Consider the following 21,506-nt stretch of genomic DNA (forward strand, 5'->3'; position numbering starts at 1 on the left):
TGTATCGTATTTGTGATTTCATAGCTTCCACTTGTTACTTAAGCGTTGCGAGTTCCTTTTTGATTCTTGGTTTATGACCATTGAGAGTCAAGGAGCAGAACATTATTTCTTGCTCCGGCCTAGACTTTTAATGTTTTTATAGGAACGGATGATCTTTAGGAACCCATTTGCTTTTGGGTGCCTCATAAATAGATCTACATTTTCTATCATGTTGCATAGAGTTTATCATGGTTCCTTTAGGAACCCAAATCAATTTGTTTGGACTTATTTTCTTGAATGGACAACAATGTGTCTTGTGTCCAGATTTGCAACAAAAGTTGCACTTGGTTTGGTGTTGAACGTGTAAGATGGGGCCTTTTACAAAGGTAGTTGGATTTCGGTGAGGACTCCTCACAAATCCAATCCCACTTCTTTTGGGAGCATGACCCTTGTTTGTAAGGATCATGTTTAATGACTTGCTACCAACCTCGAATTTCTTCAAGGTGTCCTTAAGCAGCAAGTTTTCTTTTTGTATAGTTTCTAAATCATGACATTTGATACATGAGTTTAAACTATCATGATGTTCGACTTTTAACTTATCAAACTCACAAGTAAGATTATCATGTACCCTTTTTAGCAACTTGTATTTTCTATTTATAACTTTGCATTCATCAAATAAATCATGGAAGGCATTTAATAATTCATCGAAAGATAAATCAGCATCTAATAAATCCGTTACCTCCTCTTCGATGGCCATAAAGGCGTAATGAGCAACTTGCTCGGTGTTGGATTCTTCTTCCTCAGATGCGCTCGAATCATCCCATGTTGCTTGGAGCGCCTTCTTCTTTGTTGTTCTTTTCTTGACTTGGGGACAATCACTTTTGTAATGTCCCGGCTTTTTACATTCATAGCAGATCACTTGGTCCTTCTTAGGTTCAAGTTTATTTTTCACATCGTTTTTAAACTTGTTTCTTTTGAAGAATTTTTTAAACTTTCTTGTCAAAAGTGCCAAGTCATCATCACAGTCCTCATCACTTGAGTTTTCTCTCAAGTGGCATTCAGAAGTTTTAAGTGCCATATCCTTCCTGTTCTTTGGAAGGATGTCTTCTTGCTCTTCATGAGCTTTGCAAGTCATTTCGTAGGTCATTAATGACCCGATTAGTTCTTCAAGAGGGAAATTTCGCAGATCTTTTGCCTCTTGAATGGCGGTGACTTTAGGATCCCAACTCTTAGGAAGGGATCTTAGTATCTTATTAACAAGCTCAAAATCCGAAAAGCTCTTTCCGAGTCCTTTTAGACCGTTGACGACATCCGTGAAACGGGTAAACATGTCGCCAATGGTTTCACTCGGTTTCATTCGAAAAAGTTCAAAAGAATGTAGCAACAGATTGATTTTTGACTCTTTCACTCTACTTGTGCCCTCGTGGGTCACTTCAAGTGTGTGCCAAATATCAAAAGCAGTTTCGCAAGTTGAAACACGATTAAACTCGTTTTTATCAAGTGCGCAAAATAAGGCATTCATAGCCTTTGCATTAAGAGCGAAAGCCTTCTTTTCCAAATCGTTCCAATCGATCATTGGAAGAGAAGATTTTGAAAATCCATTTTCAACAAGGTTCCATAGTTCAAAATCCATAGAAATAAGAAAGATCCTCATTCGGGTCTTCCAGTAAGTGTAGTCCGTTCCACTGAACATGGGTGGACGTGTAATCGAATGCCCCTCTTGGTTTCCGGCGTATGTCATCTCTCTTGGGTTTTAATCCTTTAGAGAGTTAACCTTGCTCTGATACCAATTGTTAGGATCAAGAGCACTAAGAGGGGGGGGGGGGGTGAATTAGTGCAGCAGAAATCTTATAATAATTTAAAAACCAAAAGCTGCGTTCGTTCAAAAACTATTATGATGCAAACGCAAATTCTCAGTTTGTATCTAAGTGCAGTTTGCGTCTAAGCGCAGATTGCGTTTAAGCGCAGTTTTGCGTCTAAGCGCAGTTTTGCGTCTAAGCGCAGTTTTGCGTCTAAATGCAGATTTACGTCTAAACGCAGATTTACGTCTAAACGCAGTTTTACGTCTAAACGCAGTTTTACGTCTAAACGCAGTTTTACGTCTAAACGCAGATTTACGTCTAAACGCAGTTTTACGTCTAGACGCAGATTTACGTCTAAACTTTGAAACTCGTTTGTATACTCGCAGAAGGCAGTATGCAGTTGAAATCAAGACGTAAACGTGAACTGAAATCTGATGATTGAGCGAAGAAAGCCGATTTACGTCTGAATGCAGTTTTACGTCTAAATGTTGAAACTCGTTCGTAAAATCGTAGAGGACATATTGCAGTTATTAATAGGATTAAAATGTAAGCGTAAACTGCAAAGAAGCTCGTTCGTAAAAGCACGGAAAACAGTTCTGCAGAATCAAACGTAAACGTAAACTGTAATGTATGAAAATACGAGTTTACGTCTGAATGCAGATTTGGAAGAACAGCACTTAGAACTTGTTCGTGAAAGCGCAGAGAGCAGTAGTGATGAGGGAGGTTTGCAGTAATGATAAAGTGCTCGAAAATAAACGCAAACCAGAGATTTAGAGTGGTTCGGTCAGCCTTGACCTACTCCACTTTTGGCTTCCTCCACCGATGAGGTTGCCGACGTCAACTAGGTGCCTTCCTTCAATGGGCGAAGGCCAAACTTCCCTCTTACAATTTCTCTCCTTTTGACAGGCTTAGGAGACAACCTTTACAGACCTTTCTCTCCTCACTTTACAATCAAAAACTTGAAGAACAGAAGGAGGAGACTTAAAGGCTTTACAACACTTTTGAGCTCTTTAGAATCACAGAAAAGATCACGATTTCGGTATAGGTCTGTATCTTTTCAGTGCTGAATGGGTGGGGTATTTATAGGCCCCAACCCAATTCAAAATTCGAGCTCAAAACGATCAAATCGATCAAATCCCAGAATTCTGGGATCAGGCGGTTGCACCTCTCGACTGGAGAGGTGGCACCGCCTGGCAGAGCTCGAAGACTGAGCTCTGCCGATTGCTTCTCTCTGCCAGAGCTCGAAGACTGAGCTCGATGGTTGCATCACCTGGCAGAGCTCGAAGACTGAGCTTGGTGGTTGCATCACCTGGCAGAGCTCGAAATCTGAGCTCGGTGGTTGCATCACCTGCCAGAGCTCGAAACTGAGCTCAGGCTGATCCACCTCTCTGCCAGAGCTCGAAGACTGAGCTTGGTGAATGCATCACCTGGCAAAGCTCGAGACTGAGCTCAGGCTGATGCACCACTCTGCCAGAGCTCGAAGACTGAGCTCTGTGGTTGCATCGCCTAGCAGAGCTCGGAACTTGAGCTCTGGCGGTGCAACCTCTTGGCTGGGGCGGTTGCACCTCCCAGCCTCGCAGCCCTGGCGGTTGCACCTCCTGGCTAGGGCGGTTGCACCTCCCAACCCCACAGCCCAGGCGGTTGCACCTCCTGGCTGGGGCGGTTGCACCTCCCAACCCCACAGCCCAGGCGGTTGCACCTCCTGGCTGGGGCGGTTGCACCTCCTGGTGCAATCAGGGTCCGAATGGTTCACTCCATTCGGCCCACTTTGAATCTTTTCAGGGGCCCATTTGCCCCAAGATTAAGCTAATGGGATCACCTCCCATTTTCATGCTTAATCATCATGCTAACTACGATTAACTCTAAGACAACTTCTGCAGCTTTGCTCCGATGCGTCAATCGCTTCTTCCGGCGAGTTTCCTGCCAACTTCCGTCGATCAACCGATAACCCTCGGTGATCCTTCTGCGGACATCCGGCATACTCCTGGACTTTGCGACGATCCACTTGGCGAGTTCCGACGAGCTTCGCTTGGCAAGCTTCTGGACTTCTCGGATCTGTTCTCTCTGAACCTCCGACGACCGTCCGAACTTCCGTCGAACTCTCGAACTCCCAACGTGATCATGATCTTGACTCCGGCGCAACTCCTGCTGCTTGTCTTACTCTCATCGTAGTTAATCCTGCACACTTATCTCAACACATAGATTAGATAACAAATGACAATTGACTTCATCATCAAAATCCGAGATTCAACAATTTTCATATTTATTTCTTGTTTTGGGAAAATTTATATTTAATTTTTCTATTATTTAACATATTATTTAGACTAAACATAAATTTTACGGCGTAAAAATATTTATGTGCTGTTTTTGCATGTGATACCTAAAGATTTTTTACAACAAAGAAATTAATCTCTCTATAACTATCATATTATTTTAAAATTACTAAAAATAATGGCATGATCAATGCTTGGTTATATTACTTAACAGTACCTAATCAACATTTTAGCATAAGAACACTTCCACCACATATGACTAATATGACATCATTCTTCGGACCAATTACATCATGTTTGTTATATGCCTTCCGGATTCAATGCAATATGACTCTACCAAGATTGGGAGATGTATAAAATTATTTCGATATTAATGCGTATCTATGAGTGTAATGATCATAGAGTTTATATCATAAAATGTCACCCTTAGATTCTCAAAGATAGTTGAGCTCTTATTCACTTATCTTTAACTATTTCTATTCCCGAGACTACGCTACTATCTCAAATCTTAAATTAACTTACGTGTCATAAGGATTTTATCGGATACATCTTTGACGCATTTGAGATTCAATAGTTCTCGACATCGATAAGAGACAATCACAAAATATGATCTCATTTGGCTCAAAGTTAGCATCTATAAATTAATCAAATTTTGATATAACAACATTGATTATATATGAGTTTAATATCTTACGCATCGGATATATATATATATATATATATATATATATATATATATATATATATATATATATATATATATCTCATTTTAAAGGATATTTTTAAAAATAATTTTTCAAAGAAATCGCTATATAGAAATACTTAAAAATTAAATGTCTCTTTTTTTTAAAGGGTGTTATTGAAATTTTAGAAATAATTCTTAAAAGAAATTGCTACATGTAAATACGTCAAAAGTTAATATGTTTGATTTAACAAAATTCGTGCAGCTCATTTTCATACGAAAAAGGAGATGTTTTTGCATTTGCAGCCAAACGAACTCCTAAGAACAAACCTATTTCGTCCCCACCCAACGCGGCGGCTGAACCGGCGCATGTGATTGCTGTGCACCGAGTTCGGAGACGGGCGTCCGACGCGCACGCGCGTAAGGTGGTCCTGCGTGCGGGAGACGGCAAACTCAACCGGATAAGCACGGGAAAAAGGCGGCCTCGTTTTGTGGGCGGCAAACCGGCGTACGCACGCCCATAGCATATGCGCACCCAGAAACCAGGAGGACACCGGCGAGTCCCGCACGGCTTCCTCAATACCGGGACTGGACTCCCTTTCCCCGGGTTTCATCACCCCCGAAAAGTTCGGCATGAGCCCACGTCATCCCCCCTAAGCCAAGCCTCCGGGTGGAATCGACCGACCTCAGTTGCGTCCGCCCACTGCATGAATTAATTGCTTCATTATTTTACTGTTTATGTGCCGACACCGCCGCAATAGTCTTCGTCCCAACGTGGATTCTGTGCGCCGCGGTCTCATTTAAGTACCGCCGCGGTCTTTTAAAAGATTCCTGCAATCTATTAAAAGATCTAAGTCTTTTTTGTTCCCTGAGATTATTTAGAGTTGAAGCAAACCAAACCCGCTTTCCCACTCTTCGGAAACCGGAGGCACGTCGAAACCCACGGCTGCTTTCCTCCCACACTCTTATAAGCCCTACCCGAGTCTTCCTCCGTCCGCCACTTTCAGCCTCACCTCCCGTAGGTTAATAATAGATTACGTAGGATCGACGCCATGAGGATGAGCTGCAACGGATGCCGGGTGCTGCGCAAGGGGTGCAGCGACAACTGCAGCATCCGGCCTTGCCTGCAGTGGATCAAGAGCTGTGAGTCGCAGGCCAATGCCACCGTCTTCCTCGCCAAGTTCTACGGCCGCGCTGGCCTCTTGAACCTCATCAATGCCGGCCCTGAGCACCTCCGCCCTGGTCAGTAGATTGTTCTGCCACTGCTGGTAGGATTGATTACAAAATCGGTGCTCTGAGTGTGTATGTATTTGGATTTGTTGTTGCAGCGATATTTCGATCTCTGCTGTACGAGGCTTGCGGCCGGATCGTCAACCCGATCTACGGCTCCGTCGGTCTGCTGTGGTCCGGCAGCTGGCAGCTGTGCCAGGCGGCGGTGGAGGCGGTGCTCAAGGGCGCCCCCATCGCCCAGATCCCCATCGAGATGGCGGCCTCCACTCCGGCCCCGCCGCTCAAAGCCTGCGACATCCGCCACGTCTCCAAGGGCTCCGGCGCCGCGCGGGCCGCCGCAGAGCTCCACAAGGTCAAAACGGCCCGATCCCGGTTCAAGCGCTCCGGCGCCAAACCCGCGAAGCCAGCCGCCCCCTTGCCCGACTTCCAGCCCGCCGAGAGCCACGACTCGGCGGCAAGCCACGCGACCGAGCCCGGCCCGGCGAAGGCCGGCGCCAGCGGAGAGGACGGGGAGTGCCGGGAGAACGAGAGCATGTCCTCGGCGGACACCGTGGAGGAGGAGGCGTCGCACGTGAGCCAGGGCGAGCCGGACAGCGCCGAAGAGGACGAGGTTGGTCTGGAGCTCACCCTCGGGTTCGAGCCGGTGTCGCGGCCGACACCGGCTCGACGCGCGCGGTCTGGGGTGGACGGGCGGTGCGACCTCAGCCCCACGGATATGGGTGAGTGCACGGCCGACCTCGGCCTGTCTCTGCCGGCGGCACCATAAGCCAAGCCAAGCCAAGCAGTGATGGATGTGAACAAAGCAGAGATGTGAGTCCTTTGAGCTCCCCTGTTTTCTTGGTTTTCCTGTCCCTATTGTGCAAGAGGATGGAGGAGGCTTATAATTTATTGTTTTCCTTTTTCCTTCTTTGGGTGGTATTTCAGATGGTAGAGGTTAGCTACTTCCATGTGTATAGAAGCTTTGGCCTGAATAGGATCCACTTTGTATACTTCGAAGAAAGAAGAGATCAAAGTTTCTACTTCTGTTTACATCGTGTCTCTTGTTTCTTTATTTGTCCTGAGATGATATTTGCAGAATCCTTTGGGCTCTTCATGGAAAACCCAGCCGAGGAGGAAATCAAATTACTGAAAGAAACAATTCAGTAAAATGGATCCTCACTGACCTTTTGACCTTTCTGGCTATTTTGGAAGAACGTGGAGTCCTTTCCTAGCTTGAAAGATATGGATGGATAGCTAAAACAGCTGGTGTTTGTCGGTTTTGCTCAAAGACAGTGCATGGAATTGGGAAAGAGAGAGAAAAATGGAGGCCAAAAGCCAACAAAAGAGTTGGGAGAGAATAAGCTGCAAGAATGGTTCAAGCCAAAGGTTCTGCACGAAGATGTCCTCTCTCTCTCAGGATTAGAAAACCCTGCCTTTCATGCTTACCGAAGCTGGGGACTATAAATGCTGTGGCTCTCTCTGACATACAAGATAGAATTCCAACACTTTTGTATTCCAAGCAGCCAATCATGAAACATGAGGTTGATGTTTGGCCATCAGTATTTGGAATGCGACTCAGCTGTTGCGAAGCCATTTCTGGGTGCAGGAGACTTTTTGAGATAAAAGGTAGGGCAACTTGCAAGACCAAGTCATGTTGGGGGGGATAACCTTATCCTCCATTAACTCAATTCCATGTTGGTGGTGGTCAATTTTATATATAGAACACTTGGATGGAGTCGAGAAGATACTATCAATGCACCTTGGAATTGATTTGGATATCATCTAAGCGAAATGAAGGATTGGATTGGTTGCATCATTTAATCACCAAGGAAGACTATTTCGAGTGAATGCCATCTGAAATAACGAGAGATGTGTGAGCGAGTTAAAATGGGATAGATCTCAATCTCATATGCACGAATTGAAATAAGCTACATCAATAATAATGGAGTTTTTGGAGCTCCTGTCCACTGTTTTTAGTGGTGTTGCATCTGGTCTCAAGTGGGACTATGATCCTCTTCATTTCGCTGATGGTGTGGATGATTTATGTGTATGAACTATGTAGATTCGAATTTAAAGATATTGTGACATTTTGACTTATGAGATAAAGCCAATTTGTATGACTCCATCGAGTTTAATGCTTCTTGTATCTTACTTCTTTTTCTTTAAGAAATACAAAAATGTTAATAGCCAATTAATTGTAAGAATAAACTATACAATAACAATAGTAAAAGTGATGAGTGGAAACCCACACCACATCATCATTCTGTGGGTCTGATGTTACATTAGTATCAATAAGAATATCTATTCATCTTAACAAGTCAATTGAAGGTAGTACCTTCAGTGTCAATGTGAATTATGATACGTGATGTTTGATGATTCTCCTCTCAAGAATGGTGATACATATATCCATCTCATGAATTAACTTTTGACGATACTTAAAAAAATAAATAAAATTAATCATACGCTTGTTGTGTGTAACACCACTAATTAATCATACGAACAAAATTAAAATTAACTTATAAGAATATGATGAGTATATTATTATTAATTTTAGCTTAATCATTTTATTAATGGTTTAGATCAAACAAAATTGATAGGCTATTTAACCCATCAAACCCCGGGTCATGACATTTGGTATCAAAGCCGACCTAGTATTTAAGTATGGTAAAAGAAATCAATTAGGAAAGGACTATGTGAAGTCATCATTAGCTCACGTCTCACATGTATTATGTTAATATTTAATTTAGGTTATGTTAGCTGAGTCTTGACGAGTTTAGATCAAACGAAGTTGATACACGTTTTGTATATATGATGTAATTCTTATTTTTTAATCCCTTATTCACTTGATGTCAAACATAAGGTAAATGTGTAAGATCTACGTGAACAAATAATACATGCTAAAAAAAGGTCAATTTTTGTAAAATGCAGAGAACAACTTGTGATGCATGCATGGAAGATATTAAACATGGAAACATGACAGTTTGTTTTCCTCATCTCTGAGAGAAGTTTGTGTTTTTTTGTTCTTCAAGCAGGTTGGTAGGTTTTCACGGCCACCCAAATGTGAATTGAACATGGTCTTCACTAGCCAGCTTCGTTGAGAGATGGCTCCTATAAAAGTCATCATTTCTGGTTACAGCAAGTTGTGATGCATGCCACATGAAGAATCTGATGTCCATGAATCCTGCACTTGGATTTCTCTTTTCTGAAACCAAGTGCTAATTTTTATTGGAGAGAAAGTTCAGTCTTTCCTGTAATACCTCGGTTAAGTTTGACATGGATAAAAATTTAGATGGGTATCACATGCATATTATTATTATTATCATAGACTTAACAACTATAGATTAATGGTCCAGACTTAATAAAATAAACACATCCATTATTGTAATAATTGATATCTGACTAACTTAGTATTAATCATATATTAGAAGTCGACAAAGACTTACATTAACTTATAAAAATGTGAGTAGCGTAATGTTATTCAGTTGACGTGAAATTATTTTCGATAGTCAAAAGATCAATCTATTATATTTATACCTTTAAATTAATATATGAATAACTTATTAGTTTATGGATCATATTTAATTAGATATATTATAGATCTAATTGAATTCTGATAATGATTATCAATAAAAAGTAAATTTAATTATAGTAAAATTTCTTAAAAGATAATGTTGATGGGAGGAATTCTCCTAGTTACTTATTCTACACCCTTTACTCTCACATATATATATAGATAAATCTTGTAGGAAGAGAAAAAAAAAATGTGAGTTTAGTTCTCCTTGTAAATCGACATCCTTACGATTTTCGAATCCGACGATGGTATTGTAAATCAAATAAAGATTTTTTTGAATAATATTAAAAGATACGCATCGTAAATATGATTTATTATTATTTGATTTCAATCTTGATATTAAAAAAAATTATATAATATATAATATTTTATGACACTATCGTGTTTTTAGGTTCACAATAGCAAATAGTGGATTCAATTAATCCTTTAGAGTAGATGATTGAAACTACTACACCTCTCCCTTTCTCTACAACCAAATTGGGACGGGATTAGTCCAAATTCAAGAAAATGACAACTTTAATATAGTTATTAGCCACTTGGGATTAATTAGCCGCTATACCTTTAATAAAGCGACGCTACAACAAGAGAGTTGTTTAATTGCTAGTAGTATGAAATGGAGACTCTAATTAAAGCGTCTCTTCGATTGATAGGTTAACGATGGTGATAATTAGGATGGACACATGTGGTGATAACTTCGAATCTTGAAACTCTACTTAGCTAGCCTTGCCAATCTAATGTCCATGTGTTACTTCGTCTCCAACCTCATTTTAATCTCTTCTATCTTAAACCCTTTTCTTTGTTTTTTTTTTTTGATAATAATGAGTGATTGTCGTCATAAAATAATTGACTCATTTACTTGTCAAAAACTTTATACATTGTGTTGATGGAATAACAAGTGATTGTCAAATCTGACTTGATGAAATAATTAACTTATTTATTTATCGAATCTTTATATTCTTATGATGTGGCGCAGATCGAGGTGTTACAATTGATTAAAAAATAGAAATTATGATTATTTAGATTATAAATGATGATACATTAATAGGTATAAAATGATCGTAAATGATGAGTCATCATTAGGTATTCCATATCCAATACTAGGTTTATTGTAATATTATTAATCATGATTTGATTCGACAACATAAATGATGTATTAATTTGATGACCTAAATCACGTGATCTAAATTATTTTAGATAAAATTAATAATAATAGACTCATTATTATGATATTACGATGGTGTATAAGATAAGTTGAAAGTTCAAAACCTCATTGAACCTTTTATGTTTAAAATCTTATTATATGTATTTTATATCTAAATAATATTGATCACAAATGAGACCGGCCACTATAAATGGTCTATCTAAACCTAATATTTATAATTATAAATGGTCTAATACTTACTATAATACATTGGAAAAGGTAAGCCGACGTTTTCCTGTAATTTGCCAAATGAGAAAAAGCAAAAGCATGAGAGAAAGCTTATCGATCCGAATAAAGTAATCCTCTACCTTATGGTATTCCATAGGGTAGCAAACTACAGCCGCCACCTTTCCGTCCGTGGACGACTACCGCTGTAGTCATCCTCGTTACGGAGTTCCAAAAGTGTTAGAGAGAGAGAGAGACGTCTCCATCTCTCGACATCATATTTCACGTCCTTCGTCACTTTCTTTCCTTCGTCCTCTTCTTCAGCGACGAAATGGAGGGGTGCGTGAGAGAGAAAAGGCCACGGCCGACGCAGATCGCAGCGAGTGAGGGAGATGATCAAGAGGAAGAGATGGGGAAGTTCTACGCTGTGCTTGCAAACATCAGAGCAGCGAGAGATGATCTATCGAGGACAACTGCGACCAGGAGGCTGATGAGGGAGGCGGTGCCGCTTTGGAAGCCGAGGTTCGTGATGGAAGACTTCCGCCATGGCAGGGAAGTTGAGAGCTCGGTGGCGGGGGCATCGGATCGTTGGGAACAGAAGACAGGAACTGAGAAGGAAAAGGATGGCGTAGGAGAAGAAGAGAGGAATTTGGATCTCAGTCTCTCTCTCAAATGCTTGTAATTAATCCCACTGCTCCATCACTGAAACGAGGCCTCTCTCACTCGAAATATGTAGTTATCATTCCTCCAATGTGTATGAAGAACCTGCTTTTTTATATTAATTTAAGGTGCATTATACGCGATATTTATGCATCTCTTTCCTGTTTTACATCAGTGCATGATGTCATGACCCCTGCGACGTGCAGTAGCACGTACGCAATACGTGGGCTTATTGGATGGTCTGAGATGGACTGTCCGGCTCGACCACATCATCTGATAGGCCCATGCAATCGTGTCCGGTCATGGCTTGACTTGACCTGTACCAGTTCGAATTATTTTGGATTCACGGGTCTATCCAACCTACTTAAATTAAATCTTAATTATAATTGAAATATATATATATATATAGAAAATAAATACATGAATTGGATGTGATTTGAGTCCATAAAATCGGTAGCTGTTATGCCATTAAAATCTGTCTTGCTTTTCGAAGCACTTATAAAGAAGGAAATGAAATGACTTATGAGCCTACGTCAGAACCAACCGCTCCCGGATTGCGCTGCCACAGTTTTGGCGGGAGCGAGCGACGCAGCTTCGCGCGCTTTCTCTTCACCACCGCGGGAAACGAGACTCAGGGCCCACCCCACCTGCTTCAGTTCCGTGGCCCCCAAACCTTCTCCCCCAATTAGTTATTTCTCGGTCAAATAGGAAAAGAATCGAACGGCCTGATAAAAACATGGGTTGGTGTCGTCGATGCATGCGTGGATGGATGTCATGTCGTTGATGACATGAACGAAACTATATATATATATATATATATATATATACTTTTTTGTATTACCATTCATATATAATTATTATTTAGGGTCCTACGACTAGTTAGAATAAATGATTCAACGGATATGGTTCCTTAGTTAACTAAGTTTCGACTTAGGAATTATCATGAATTATATTATTTGCTTTTCTTTTTGGAAATTCTATTTACAATTGGCTGTCCTGTCCATGGCGTCTTGCGATGGAACTAAAACCCCGTAATTACATGGGAAAAGTGTGGTGTGGTTGGTAGCTCATGCAACTTGTGCTGGAGGAAGGTTGTAGGAGACTGATCCAAAACCTGGGAATTGGGGAGTGAAGCATGTATCGAACCAATTTGGGTTTCAAGTTTTTAGATCTTTGATTAGTTCGGATTCAAATAAAATGAGATTTAAGTATATTATTTTTTGTTTTTCAAGCCACATCTAAAGGTTTGGATGTGACAAAATTAGGTTCATGAGATGCTTGAAGCAGTGTGTGATTACACAATTTGAAAGGGTTAATTCTGATCAAATATATTACCAATTTGATAGGATATGATTAGGATAATGCGGTTTAATTATCTTGTCATATATTTTTCAAAGTTAAAAAATATTATGTTTATTTAGAATAGGTCTCGTTTCAGCTATCCTCCATCATGCCATAAATCCATAAATTTAAATTCAATTCTCAAATTTCATGAGAATTAAATTTAAAGGATACTAACAATTATGATATCCTTTTTTTAATTGATATAATATTTTTTATCTTTAAAAATAATATGATAAAAATAATTAAATATAAGAATATTAAAAATTGACTTGAAATCCGTGGATTACTCATTTAATTTACCAACAACGTTTCCTTAAACCATCGTAATATAATTCTTTTAACTTCTCAATCACGAAATCAACTCATTCAAATTATATGATGTCACCGTAACTTGGTTTCCAAGCATCTCACGGACGGCCGCGATCCTCTCTCAGATCATCGCCGTAATGTCATCAACCTTCTTACCTAATCTTATCACCATCATGCCACCCCCATGCTATCGTGCCTCTACGAACCATAGCATCCATCAATGTTATTATCTATACGTGTTCATCGTTTACTCCCATGGAACACCTGACATAACACCTCCCTTCTGGGACCCAAATATACTCGGAAGGAATGTATCTCAGCGAGTAGCACGGTAACGAGTACGACAAAGCCTTAACATTTGCCGTCGTGCTTCGTGTCGTGCCTATAACGCACTCCCTCGACCACTTCCGAGACGGTGCAGAGGAGAGTAAAAAGGAGGTCCGTTTTCTATTCTTTCGACCACTGCTACTAGACCGTCGTCCTGTTGGGTCTTCCTTCTCTTGCTTCCTCTTGTGGACGCTCCGGTGAACAAAGCAGAGTAGGATAGCAAGAGCAGATAGAAGGGGATTTATGTGGGCGGTTGCCGTACCCCTATTGGTCTTCTTCCGCTTCCTGTTATCCGCAAACGAAGGACAACCAGTTCTCGAGAGGTTTGGCCGTCCTTCTTCTTCTTCGGCAGTGTGCATGAAACAGAGGCTTCTGTGCCTGGTCTCCATGCGCTTCATGCACATCTGGTATAGATCTACGTGAAAAGCAGTCTCTTATACTCACCAGTTTTGTTGTGTTGATGGTATTGAGATGTTCACCCGAATGCTTTGATCTTGCAGGGCTGGTTTTGGTTTCGGAGTGAAGTATTTCGGTTTCCTGCACATAGATCGGTGTTCCATCCTTGCCCTCACATAACAGCAGGAGTTTCTTTCAAGGTGCCGTATTCTTCGCGTTCAGAGTCTCGAATTGACGCTGGTTGTAGTTCTGTTGCAAAGAAGAAAGGTGAAGGATGTTTGCTCTGTGCGAAGGCAGGACGAGGAGGAAGAGGAAAACGAAGAGATTGGATCGGTTGGACTCGTCCGATTCCGATCGGATGAAGAAATCGCAAGGATTGTCATCTTTCCGGCCCAATTCCAGGAAGCATTTGAACGGCCTGATCGGGTCGGGGAAGGCCGCTAGAAAGGTTCGCATATTTTTTGCCGACCCGGACGCCACGGACACCTCCTGCAGCGAAGACGAGGAGGACAAGTTTGGGACCGAATCGAAGAAGAGGAAGCGAGTACTGTACGAGATTCCTTTGTCCCCTGCAGCTAAAACCCTAGAGATCCAAAGGGTATCACAGCATAGGGCGCCGAAATCGCTAACGTCGTCCACCTCAGCCGCTTCGGGGAGGTATAAGGGTGTCCGTCAGAGGCGGTGGGGGAAGTGGGCGGCGGAGATCAGAGACCCCATCCGCGGCGTCCGCCTCTGGCTCGGAACCTACGCTACCGCCGAGGCAGCGGCCGAAGTGTACCGGGCGGCCGCGAGGCGTATCGAGGAGGAGAAGCGCAGCCTGCTCCACCATCGCCACGGGCCTTCCAATGACAGTGCAGGGTCTGTCTCGTCCTCCTGCATGTCGGCACCCGCCGGGGTACCACCCTCCCCATCCTCCGTCCTCGACATCTCCTTGGCCGCCAAGCCCAAGGGGAGACCCGCCGCGGAATTGTTGGAGGAGCTCTCGATGCCGGAAATGGAGTTTGGGCTCGACGAGGAGCCCTTCTTGGTAGGCGAACTCGGCGAGGATGTGATCGGCCTCAATGATCTGCCGCTCAGTGAGCACCAGTTCGACGGTGACGATTTCTCCTTCCTCGATTCCTAGTCGGAGCCCCCAAAACGGTTCAAGATTAAAAGCGTATGCCATTTCGTCTGCGGATGGCAGTTAAGTAATTATGTAAACATGATTTATGAAGGAGTACGTACGTGTTCATGTCTTAGCTCTAAGAATTAGTCGTAGTTAAGTTAGATGTCGTTGGCGATTTCTCTCAAATAAATGTATTCCAAGGTCCGATTTCAGTGGGAATCTTTGGTATCATCTGCCGGGCTTGTCAAGTACTTATAAACCCAATCTTTGCTATGATTGGGTTTATGAATTTTAATAATGTTATATATTTATACTTAATTAATTTTAGATCCGTATATGTTTATACTTTTATCTGATATCGAATGCTGTTAAGAAAGATAAAAGATCCGGAAACTTTTGAACCATATCTAGTTCCTGTGGGCGATGGGTTTTATTATATGCAATCTTATTGGGTCGGGTCGAGCTTTGAGTTTGGGTGGGACGTTATGTGGCTCCGAACGTTCAACCCTGTTTGGTTTGGCTGCGTTTGTTTGATATCGGGATGAGGGTTGGTTGTTCGACTGTATGCGTGTCTTTTTCTTTTATTATTTTTTTCTGTGTCAAATAAAAGAAAATAAAAGGATTAGGTGGAGGGGAAGTGCGCCGGAGCGGTCGAAGAATGGCAACGGGAGGCAATCTGAAGGGCGTGGCGATCGTCAGCGGCGGCGACGCCGTCCGAGGTTCTCTTCACTTCATCCACGACACGTCCACCGGTCGGCGGTTGCTACGCTCGGATAGATTTCTTGGAATCCTCATGCTGCCGTCTCCTCTCCTCCCTCATTCTCTCCTCTTTCGTGGTCGTTTTCTACCTGCAGGGCACACGCATGTGAGGGGGAGGATCAGCGGACTCGCGCCTGGTCTCCATGGCTTCCACATCCATTCTTTTGGTGATACCACCAACGGCTGCAACTCCACTGGTAACCCTCGAATCTCTTTCTCCTCAATCTTTTCTTATTCTTTTTGTTCTTTTGTTGCTGCGAATTGATCGTTTGTAGCAGAAGAACTTGTGAAGAGGGAACCTTCTATAAAAGCCAAATACAAAAAAATCTCCATGTGTTAAGTTCAATCATGCTTATTGGTGATGGATTAACTAGCTTAATCCTGATGAAAAAAGCGAGATGATTTGTGGTTAATAGATAGATAATTATATACAAGCTCAAATAAGTACCACTCCTTGGAGACACTCTTTTTTCAAGTTATTGTTTCCTTTCATGCTTTTAATGAGATCTTCTGAACTTCTATTCATAAGATAAACATTTCTGTCAAAATGAATTGGTACTGAGGAAGTTACCCAAGTTTTTTATAGACTTGGCCTAACCTGACCTGTTTCACTGGAGCTGCTGAGTTGCTTCAAGTCTGACAAGGCAGTCTTTTAGGAAGAGACAATTAGCTACTACTATCCCTGCCAAATTTCCCTATTAACTTTCACTATTAGAAGCGATTAAATTCATTATAACAAAGAAAGGTCACGAGTTTCAAGTGAAGCAAAGGCATATACTCAGTAACCAGAATGATAGAGCCTAGGTTTGGGCTGGTTTAGTGAATCCTTTCTGTTTGTCCAACTCCATCTACGACTATTTCCTTATTATTGATAGTTTGGTGCTATTGTTCTTGTCCTAAAGAATTAGTTTTGAAACATACCACTGTCTATCAATATTTAACCCTCTGGCAGGTCTAAATCATAATCAGGTAAAAGGAAGGAGCATTATAAATTTAACACTGTCAGTTTGGTGAAACTTTAAACTTCAGCCTCCTTAAAGCATATGGCCATATGACATATTCATAACACTTAAATACATTGAGTACTTGACTCGATACATACGTGGGTAGTTCCGAAAGTCTAAATTTGGCATTACCCTAGAAAAGAATGTCAATGTTGAAGTCTCATGAATTTTTTTTCCGTCCAAAGACTTTGAAGTCTGAAAAGGGTGCTTGAAGATAGATTGTAAAAAAATATATGGTGTGAACAAAAAACTCAAGTACTTTGTGGTGAATAAGGGGAAGTGCCAAGTACCATTTAGGTGACTAAAGAAATGGAAGGGGAATTGTGGTGCTTTGGGATGTTATAGGTTGACTCATTGGAGGCAACCTTGGTTATTGGAAATTTGATGATAATTTATAATTAGGTTAAGAGAAAATTTTAACGGAAACTAATAATTAGGTGAACTGAAGAACCTTGTCTTGGTTATCTATTTTCAATGATGCTAATAAAACAATTGTAGTTATTTGGTGTATACAGGGTAAAGGAGAAATCTCTGGATATCGTGTTAGTGGCAAATGACTTCTCCTTGTTGTCATGCAGGACCTCATTTTAATCCGCTGAATAAATCTCATGGGGCTCCACGTGATGAGGAACGACATGCGGGTGACCTGGGAAACATTGTAGCCAACCAAGATGGTCAGTGCCTAAAAATATTGTGTATTACCATACAGCATTATGATGACATCATGGAATATGGTTGTTGCAGGAGTAGCTGAAGTATACTTGAAAGATCTACAGGTTTTGCTGTCTCAACCAATAACTTTTGGATATTGATTTTGACAGTCTCCAGAAATTTAATGAAAATTTCGTTGGTTAATCTTTTTCCTTTTTTTCAAGATTCCTTTATGCGGACCAAATTCGGTTCTGGGAAGGGCAGTCGTGGTTCATGCTGATCCTGATGACCTAGGCAGAGGTATAGAAATTGTGTTTAACATAAAAATTTCTGATATCCAAAAATTGTGAAACTAGATTTTGCTTGCATATAATTTGAAGAACAAATACCTCTTGACCTTATCTAGTTTGAAGAATAATTAGAACTAGAATGCTCAAAGTAAATTAGTTCCACAGAATGTCCCCAGGTAATTTAGTGCTTTTGTTGCACATCAGACATCTCACATCAACACAAACTCTACCTAGAAATGGACTGATTTATAAGTTATAACTGCACTTAGAAATGGACTAATTTCACTTGCATCAAAGTGTGTTAGATTCCATTTGGTATATATACATTCTATCATTTGCATGTGTTTTCGGTTATTACAGTTTTAATGTTCATTACTCTCTTCTCTTTACTGTTTGCCACTTTGATTGATTAAATGGTAGTGAAATTTGTGTCAATATTCATAAGAGAGGGGCTTTCACACTTAGTCTAATACTTGCATAAAATAGCCATCGTAGGCTTTTAACCAGGTTGATATGCAAGATATGATAGTAATTTATATATTAAACATGGCAGTTGAGTCATATCTGCTAGTTACAGATTGTCCATTGCAGAATACATGTCAGACATGTGATGAATGTTATATTTACTTGCATTTCTCCAAGTTGCAGGTGGTCACCAACTCAGTAAATCCACTGGTAATGCGGGCGCCAGAATCGGATGCGGTGATACATCCGCCCATTATTGCATTGCATATGCACTTGGTTTTATTTCTCTATGAAAAACCTTATTTGCACATATTGCTCTCCAGGAATCATTGGTCTTCAGTCGGCAGTTTGATGATGGTTTATACATATGCACGAACCACTGTCGTGGCTTCTCTCTACTGCCTTTAGAAGACGCAAAACAATTACCATGGGCCAGCCGGTACTTGTGAATAAGTAAACTGAAACATGCTCGTAAAATTTCATAGACCTCTTGTAATGATGAGCATATTGATTACTGCTGCAACTTAAGTTCAAGAAATTGCAAGTTAATGGCTTGGAACTCGATGCTTCTTGTCTCAGTTATGATCTTTTACTTACAGCTAGTCATCTTGTTGCAAAAAATTATATTGGAGCTTCAAACCAATGAATTCCAGGCTATGGTTTTTTGGTTATGACTAATTTGGTAGCCATATATTGATTTGAATTGTTCACTCACCAATTTAAACGTGTTGACTGGATGAGACTGGGAGTAGGCCATCAACACCGGGAGAGATGGGTGGCATAGTCATTTGACCGACCATTGGCCAGTCCAATATGTTGTTGATTTTATATATATATATATATATATATATATCAGAAAAATATTCTACTATAGTTACTATTTTTATTTTTCTTTTGAAATTATTTGAAGTGTTTTGAAAAAAAGATTTATCACATTTACTCGACTTGCCACTCTAATCATCTCACTGTTGCCCAACCGCAACTCAATCTTCGTGCTGGTCAACGTGGCTCCTTTGGCGCCTTTTTGATGTTCGTTTATATCGAGTGTCGCTGCTGTAGCCCGAGTCAGCGCTCTCAACTCTATCGCTTCTTTGAACGCGATCCGCGCGGGCAACCACGCGTTCATCGGCTCCCATAGCATCTACCGTTCTACACCATCCGACTCCGTCAACTCCTCCATGCCGAAAGCGTAGCCACCTCCCTCCGCCACCTTATAAGAGCCCCGGCCCTGCAGCCCTATCCATCCTCGCAACCGAAGCAACCCACACCTTCCACCATACCCAACCAACCAAGCTCAAGCCCCTAACGCAGCAGCAATGGCGGAGACCAAGACGGCTGTGGTTGCTTTCCTCCTCGTCGCCCTCCTCGTGGCGTCGGCTGCCCCCTCCGCGAGCGGCTTCTGCTTCCCCGACTGCTACGACCGCTGCGCCAACGGCAAGGTCGGCAACGTGCCCTGCGCCACCATGTGCGCCCAGGCCTGCATCGTGCCCAGGGTCCTTCCCGACGGCAGAGACCCGACCATGATGCAGCCCGGCGGCAACTACTAATAACTTGGAAAGAAAGATGAAGAAGAAGATAGTCGTGGTCCCAATCTTTGCCATGTTGTTAGGCACATGTGATGTGTGCTCTAACAGTAGGAATGCTTATTAATAATCGTCAATTATTATTATTATTATTATTATTATTATTATTATAATACTACGTGAATTTTGGGACACTAGTCAGTTTCCACATTCTTCGGTTGTTTTCTGTAACGATGTGGAGATTGACTGTAAGCTTTTTTTCCTGAAATATATGCATGTGTTCTTTTGTGCTAAGTTATATGATAGTTCTAATGGATCTATCTACGCTCCAAAGAAGACAAATCCATTTCCTGCCAGCAGAGACCAAGCATGGATAGCATCAACTTCGTCCAAGAGCTCTGCAATCCCCTCACCTTCTTCTCATGCTCCTAGTTTGCTTTCATTTCATTCAGATTACATGACTCTGCGATCCTTTTTGCTACAAAAATTGGATCGGATTCCAACTGCACTCGGTGCATTGAGACAGATTCATCTGCCAAGAGCAACAATTCCCATTGATGACAGCTCTGGCAGAGGCAATCATAGATAAAAGTGGTGCCATCTTGCAATCTATGATGATGATGATGATGATGATGATTGTCCTGTTCATGAGATCTGGAAGCAATGCATTTTCTCAAGGCCATTCTCTCTCTCTCTCTCTCTCTCTCTCTCTCTCTCTCTCTCTCTCTCTCTGAGAGTTGCCTTACAACTCTCTACTGAGAGATGACACACCACGTCATGAACCCTATTCACGTCCGTGATATCTAATTGTTTAGAACGTATGACACACCAGTCTCTGCAAAATAACCAAACGCAGTGGGTTCCTCTGTTGTCTTGTCTGGCATGGGAAATCTGGCATCGACGCAGGAGCTCAATCCCAAGCCTTGGGATTGTCGATGGAACTTGTGCCACTGTCATTACAGGTGCTTCATGTGCGAGAACTCATCCTCTAACTTTTTTTCTAATGCAACTTTTCCTCTCGTGTGAAGCTTGGCAATGGCTTTGACTCGACCTATGTTCTGTGTCGTTGTTGTTTTCTTCCTATCTTTCTCTTTCTTGTTTGTCCAGATAATTGAAATCGTCTCCGTTTTGCTTTTGTTTGTGTGGAATGTGGCGGAGAAGTTCTGCAACGATGCCTGCGTGGAGCGGTTTCTCAGTTCCAAGGGCGGCAGCGTGAAGAAGAAGACGGCGAAGCAGCTCAGAACCGCCCCTTCTTCCAGAGACAACATTGGAACTGGTAGCTTCCATTTTACTCTCTCTTTCCATATCGTTCCATTGTTGAAATAATTTGTATTATTCAGTGTTACTGATTTGAAGCATATTAATGATTGACAAATAGTTGTATTCCTAAAAATAGAGACACGCTCTATCATGTCAGCTAAATAATTATATTTGCTAACTATTTATGATTCACCTATGTTTTGATAAGCATATTATTATCAGTTTTTATTTTATCAGAAATAAAATTGTCAGACATCAGTTATATATATCTCACGTTCATACATATTTTCAATTAGGATATTCTCTCGTAAACTCACAAGGTGTTTCACTCGTATCATTTCAAGATATACATCCACGGCAAAAGCTTAATCTTATAAGGGCATGATAAACGATCACTAATCAAAACAAATCAAGAATCTCTTTTAGGAGTAAGGATATAAATGATTAATAAACAATTATATTTTTAATAAGTCCTAATTAATCTATGATTTAAGGATTAATTATCTTGATTCATATAGATAAATGATAGAG

The 21,506-nt window shown here is 41.3% G+C and overlaps 3 protein-coding genes across 3 annotated transcripts; all 3 read left to right on the top strand.

Moving 5' to 3' along the window:
• Positions 1 to 5,685: 5,685 nt before the first annotated feature.
• LOC135635546 (LOB domain-containing protein 41-like) lies at positions 5,686 to 6,995 on the top strand. The gene is made up of 2 exons (XM_065146686.1): positions 5,686 to 5,978; positions 6,065 to 6,995. The coding sequence occupies exons 1-2, from the start codon at positions 5,789 to 5,791 to the stop codon at positions 6,730 to 6,732; spliced, it is 858 nt and encodes a 285-aa protein (XP_065002758.1). The 5' UTR covers positions 5,686 to 5,788; the 3' UTR covers positions 6,733 to 6,995.
• A 6,629-nt stretch (positions 6,996 to 13,624) lies between these two features.
• On the top strand, positions 13,625 to 15,254 carry LOC103980800 (ethylene-responsive transcription factor ERF014). The gene is made up of 2 exons (XM_009397303.3): positions 13,625 to 13,929; positions 14,023 to 15,254. The coding sequence occupies exon 2, from the start codon at positions 14,193 to 14,195 to the stop codon at positions 15,039 to 15,041; it is 849 nt and encodes a 282-aa protein (XP_009395578.2). The 5' UTR covers positions 13,625 to 13,929; positions 14,023 to 14,192; the 3' UTR covers positions 15,042 to 15,254.
• Positions 15,255 to 15,616: 362 nt separating this feature from the next.
• Positions 15,617 to 18,756, top strand: LOC135635706 (superoxide dismutase [Cu-Zn] 2-like). The gene is made up of 7 exons (XM_065146983.1): positions 15,617 to 15,775; positions 15,878 to 15,979; positions 17,365 to 17,460; positions 17,531 to 17,562; positions 17,662 to 17,737; positions 18,376 to 18,429; positions 18,516 to 18,756. Exons 1-7 carry the CDS (start codon positions 15,682 to 15,684, stop codon positions 18,542 to 18,544), a joined length of 483 nt encoding a protein of 160 aa, XP_065003055.1. The 5' UTR covers positions 15,617 to 15,681; the 3' UTR covers positions 18,545 to 18,756.
• The last annotated feature ends 2,750 nt before the right edge of the window (positions 18,757 to 21,506 follow it).

Source organism: Musa acuminata, chromosome BXJ3-4 (assembly GCF_036884655.1).
Source record: "Musa acuminata AAA Group cultivar baxijiao chromosome BXJ3-4, Cavendish_Baxijiao_AAA, whole genome shotgun sequence".
In the NCBI taxonomy this organism is placed as follows: Eukaryota; Viridiplantae; Streptophyta; class Magnoliopsida; order Zingiberales; family Musaceae; genus Musa; species Musa acuminata.

Excerpts from the sequence above, each read along its gene's own strand:
- LOC135635546 (XM_065146686.1), top strand. The coding sequence starts at position 5,789 with ATGAGGATGAGCTGCAACGGATGCCGGGTGCTGCGCAAGGGGTGCAGC. Across the intron at positions 5,979-6,064 it reads CCCTGAGCACCTCCGCCCTG|CGATATTTCGATCTCTGCTG; the intron begins GTCAGTAGATTG and ends TTGTTGTTGCAG.
- LOC103980800 (XM_009397303.3), top strand. The coding sequence starts at position 14,193 with ATGTTTGCTCTGTGCGAAGGCAGGACGAGGAGGAAGAGGAAAACGAAG.
- LOC135635706 (XM_065146983.1), top strand. The coding sequence starts at position 15,682 with ATGGCAACGGGAGGCAATCTGAAGGGCGTGGCGATCGTCAGCGGCGGC. Across the intron at positions 15,776-15,877 it reads CATCCACGACACGTCCACCG|GGCACACGCATGTGAGGGGG; the intron begins GTCGGCGGTTGC and ends TTCTACCTGCAG. Across the intron at positions 17,738-18,375 it reads TCCTGATGACCTAGGCAGAG|GTGGTCACCAACTCAGTAAA; the intron begins GTATAGAAATTG and ends TCCAAGTTGCAG.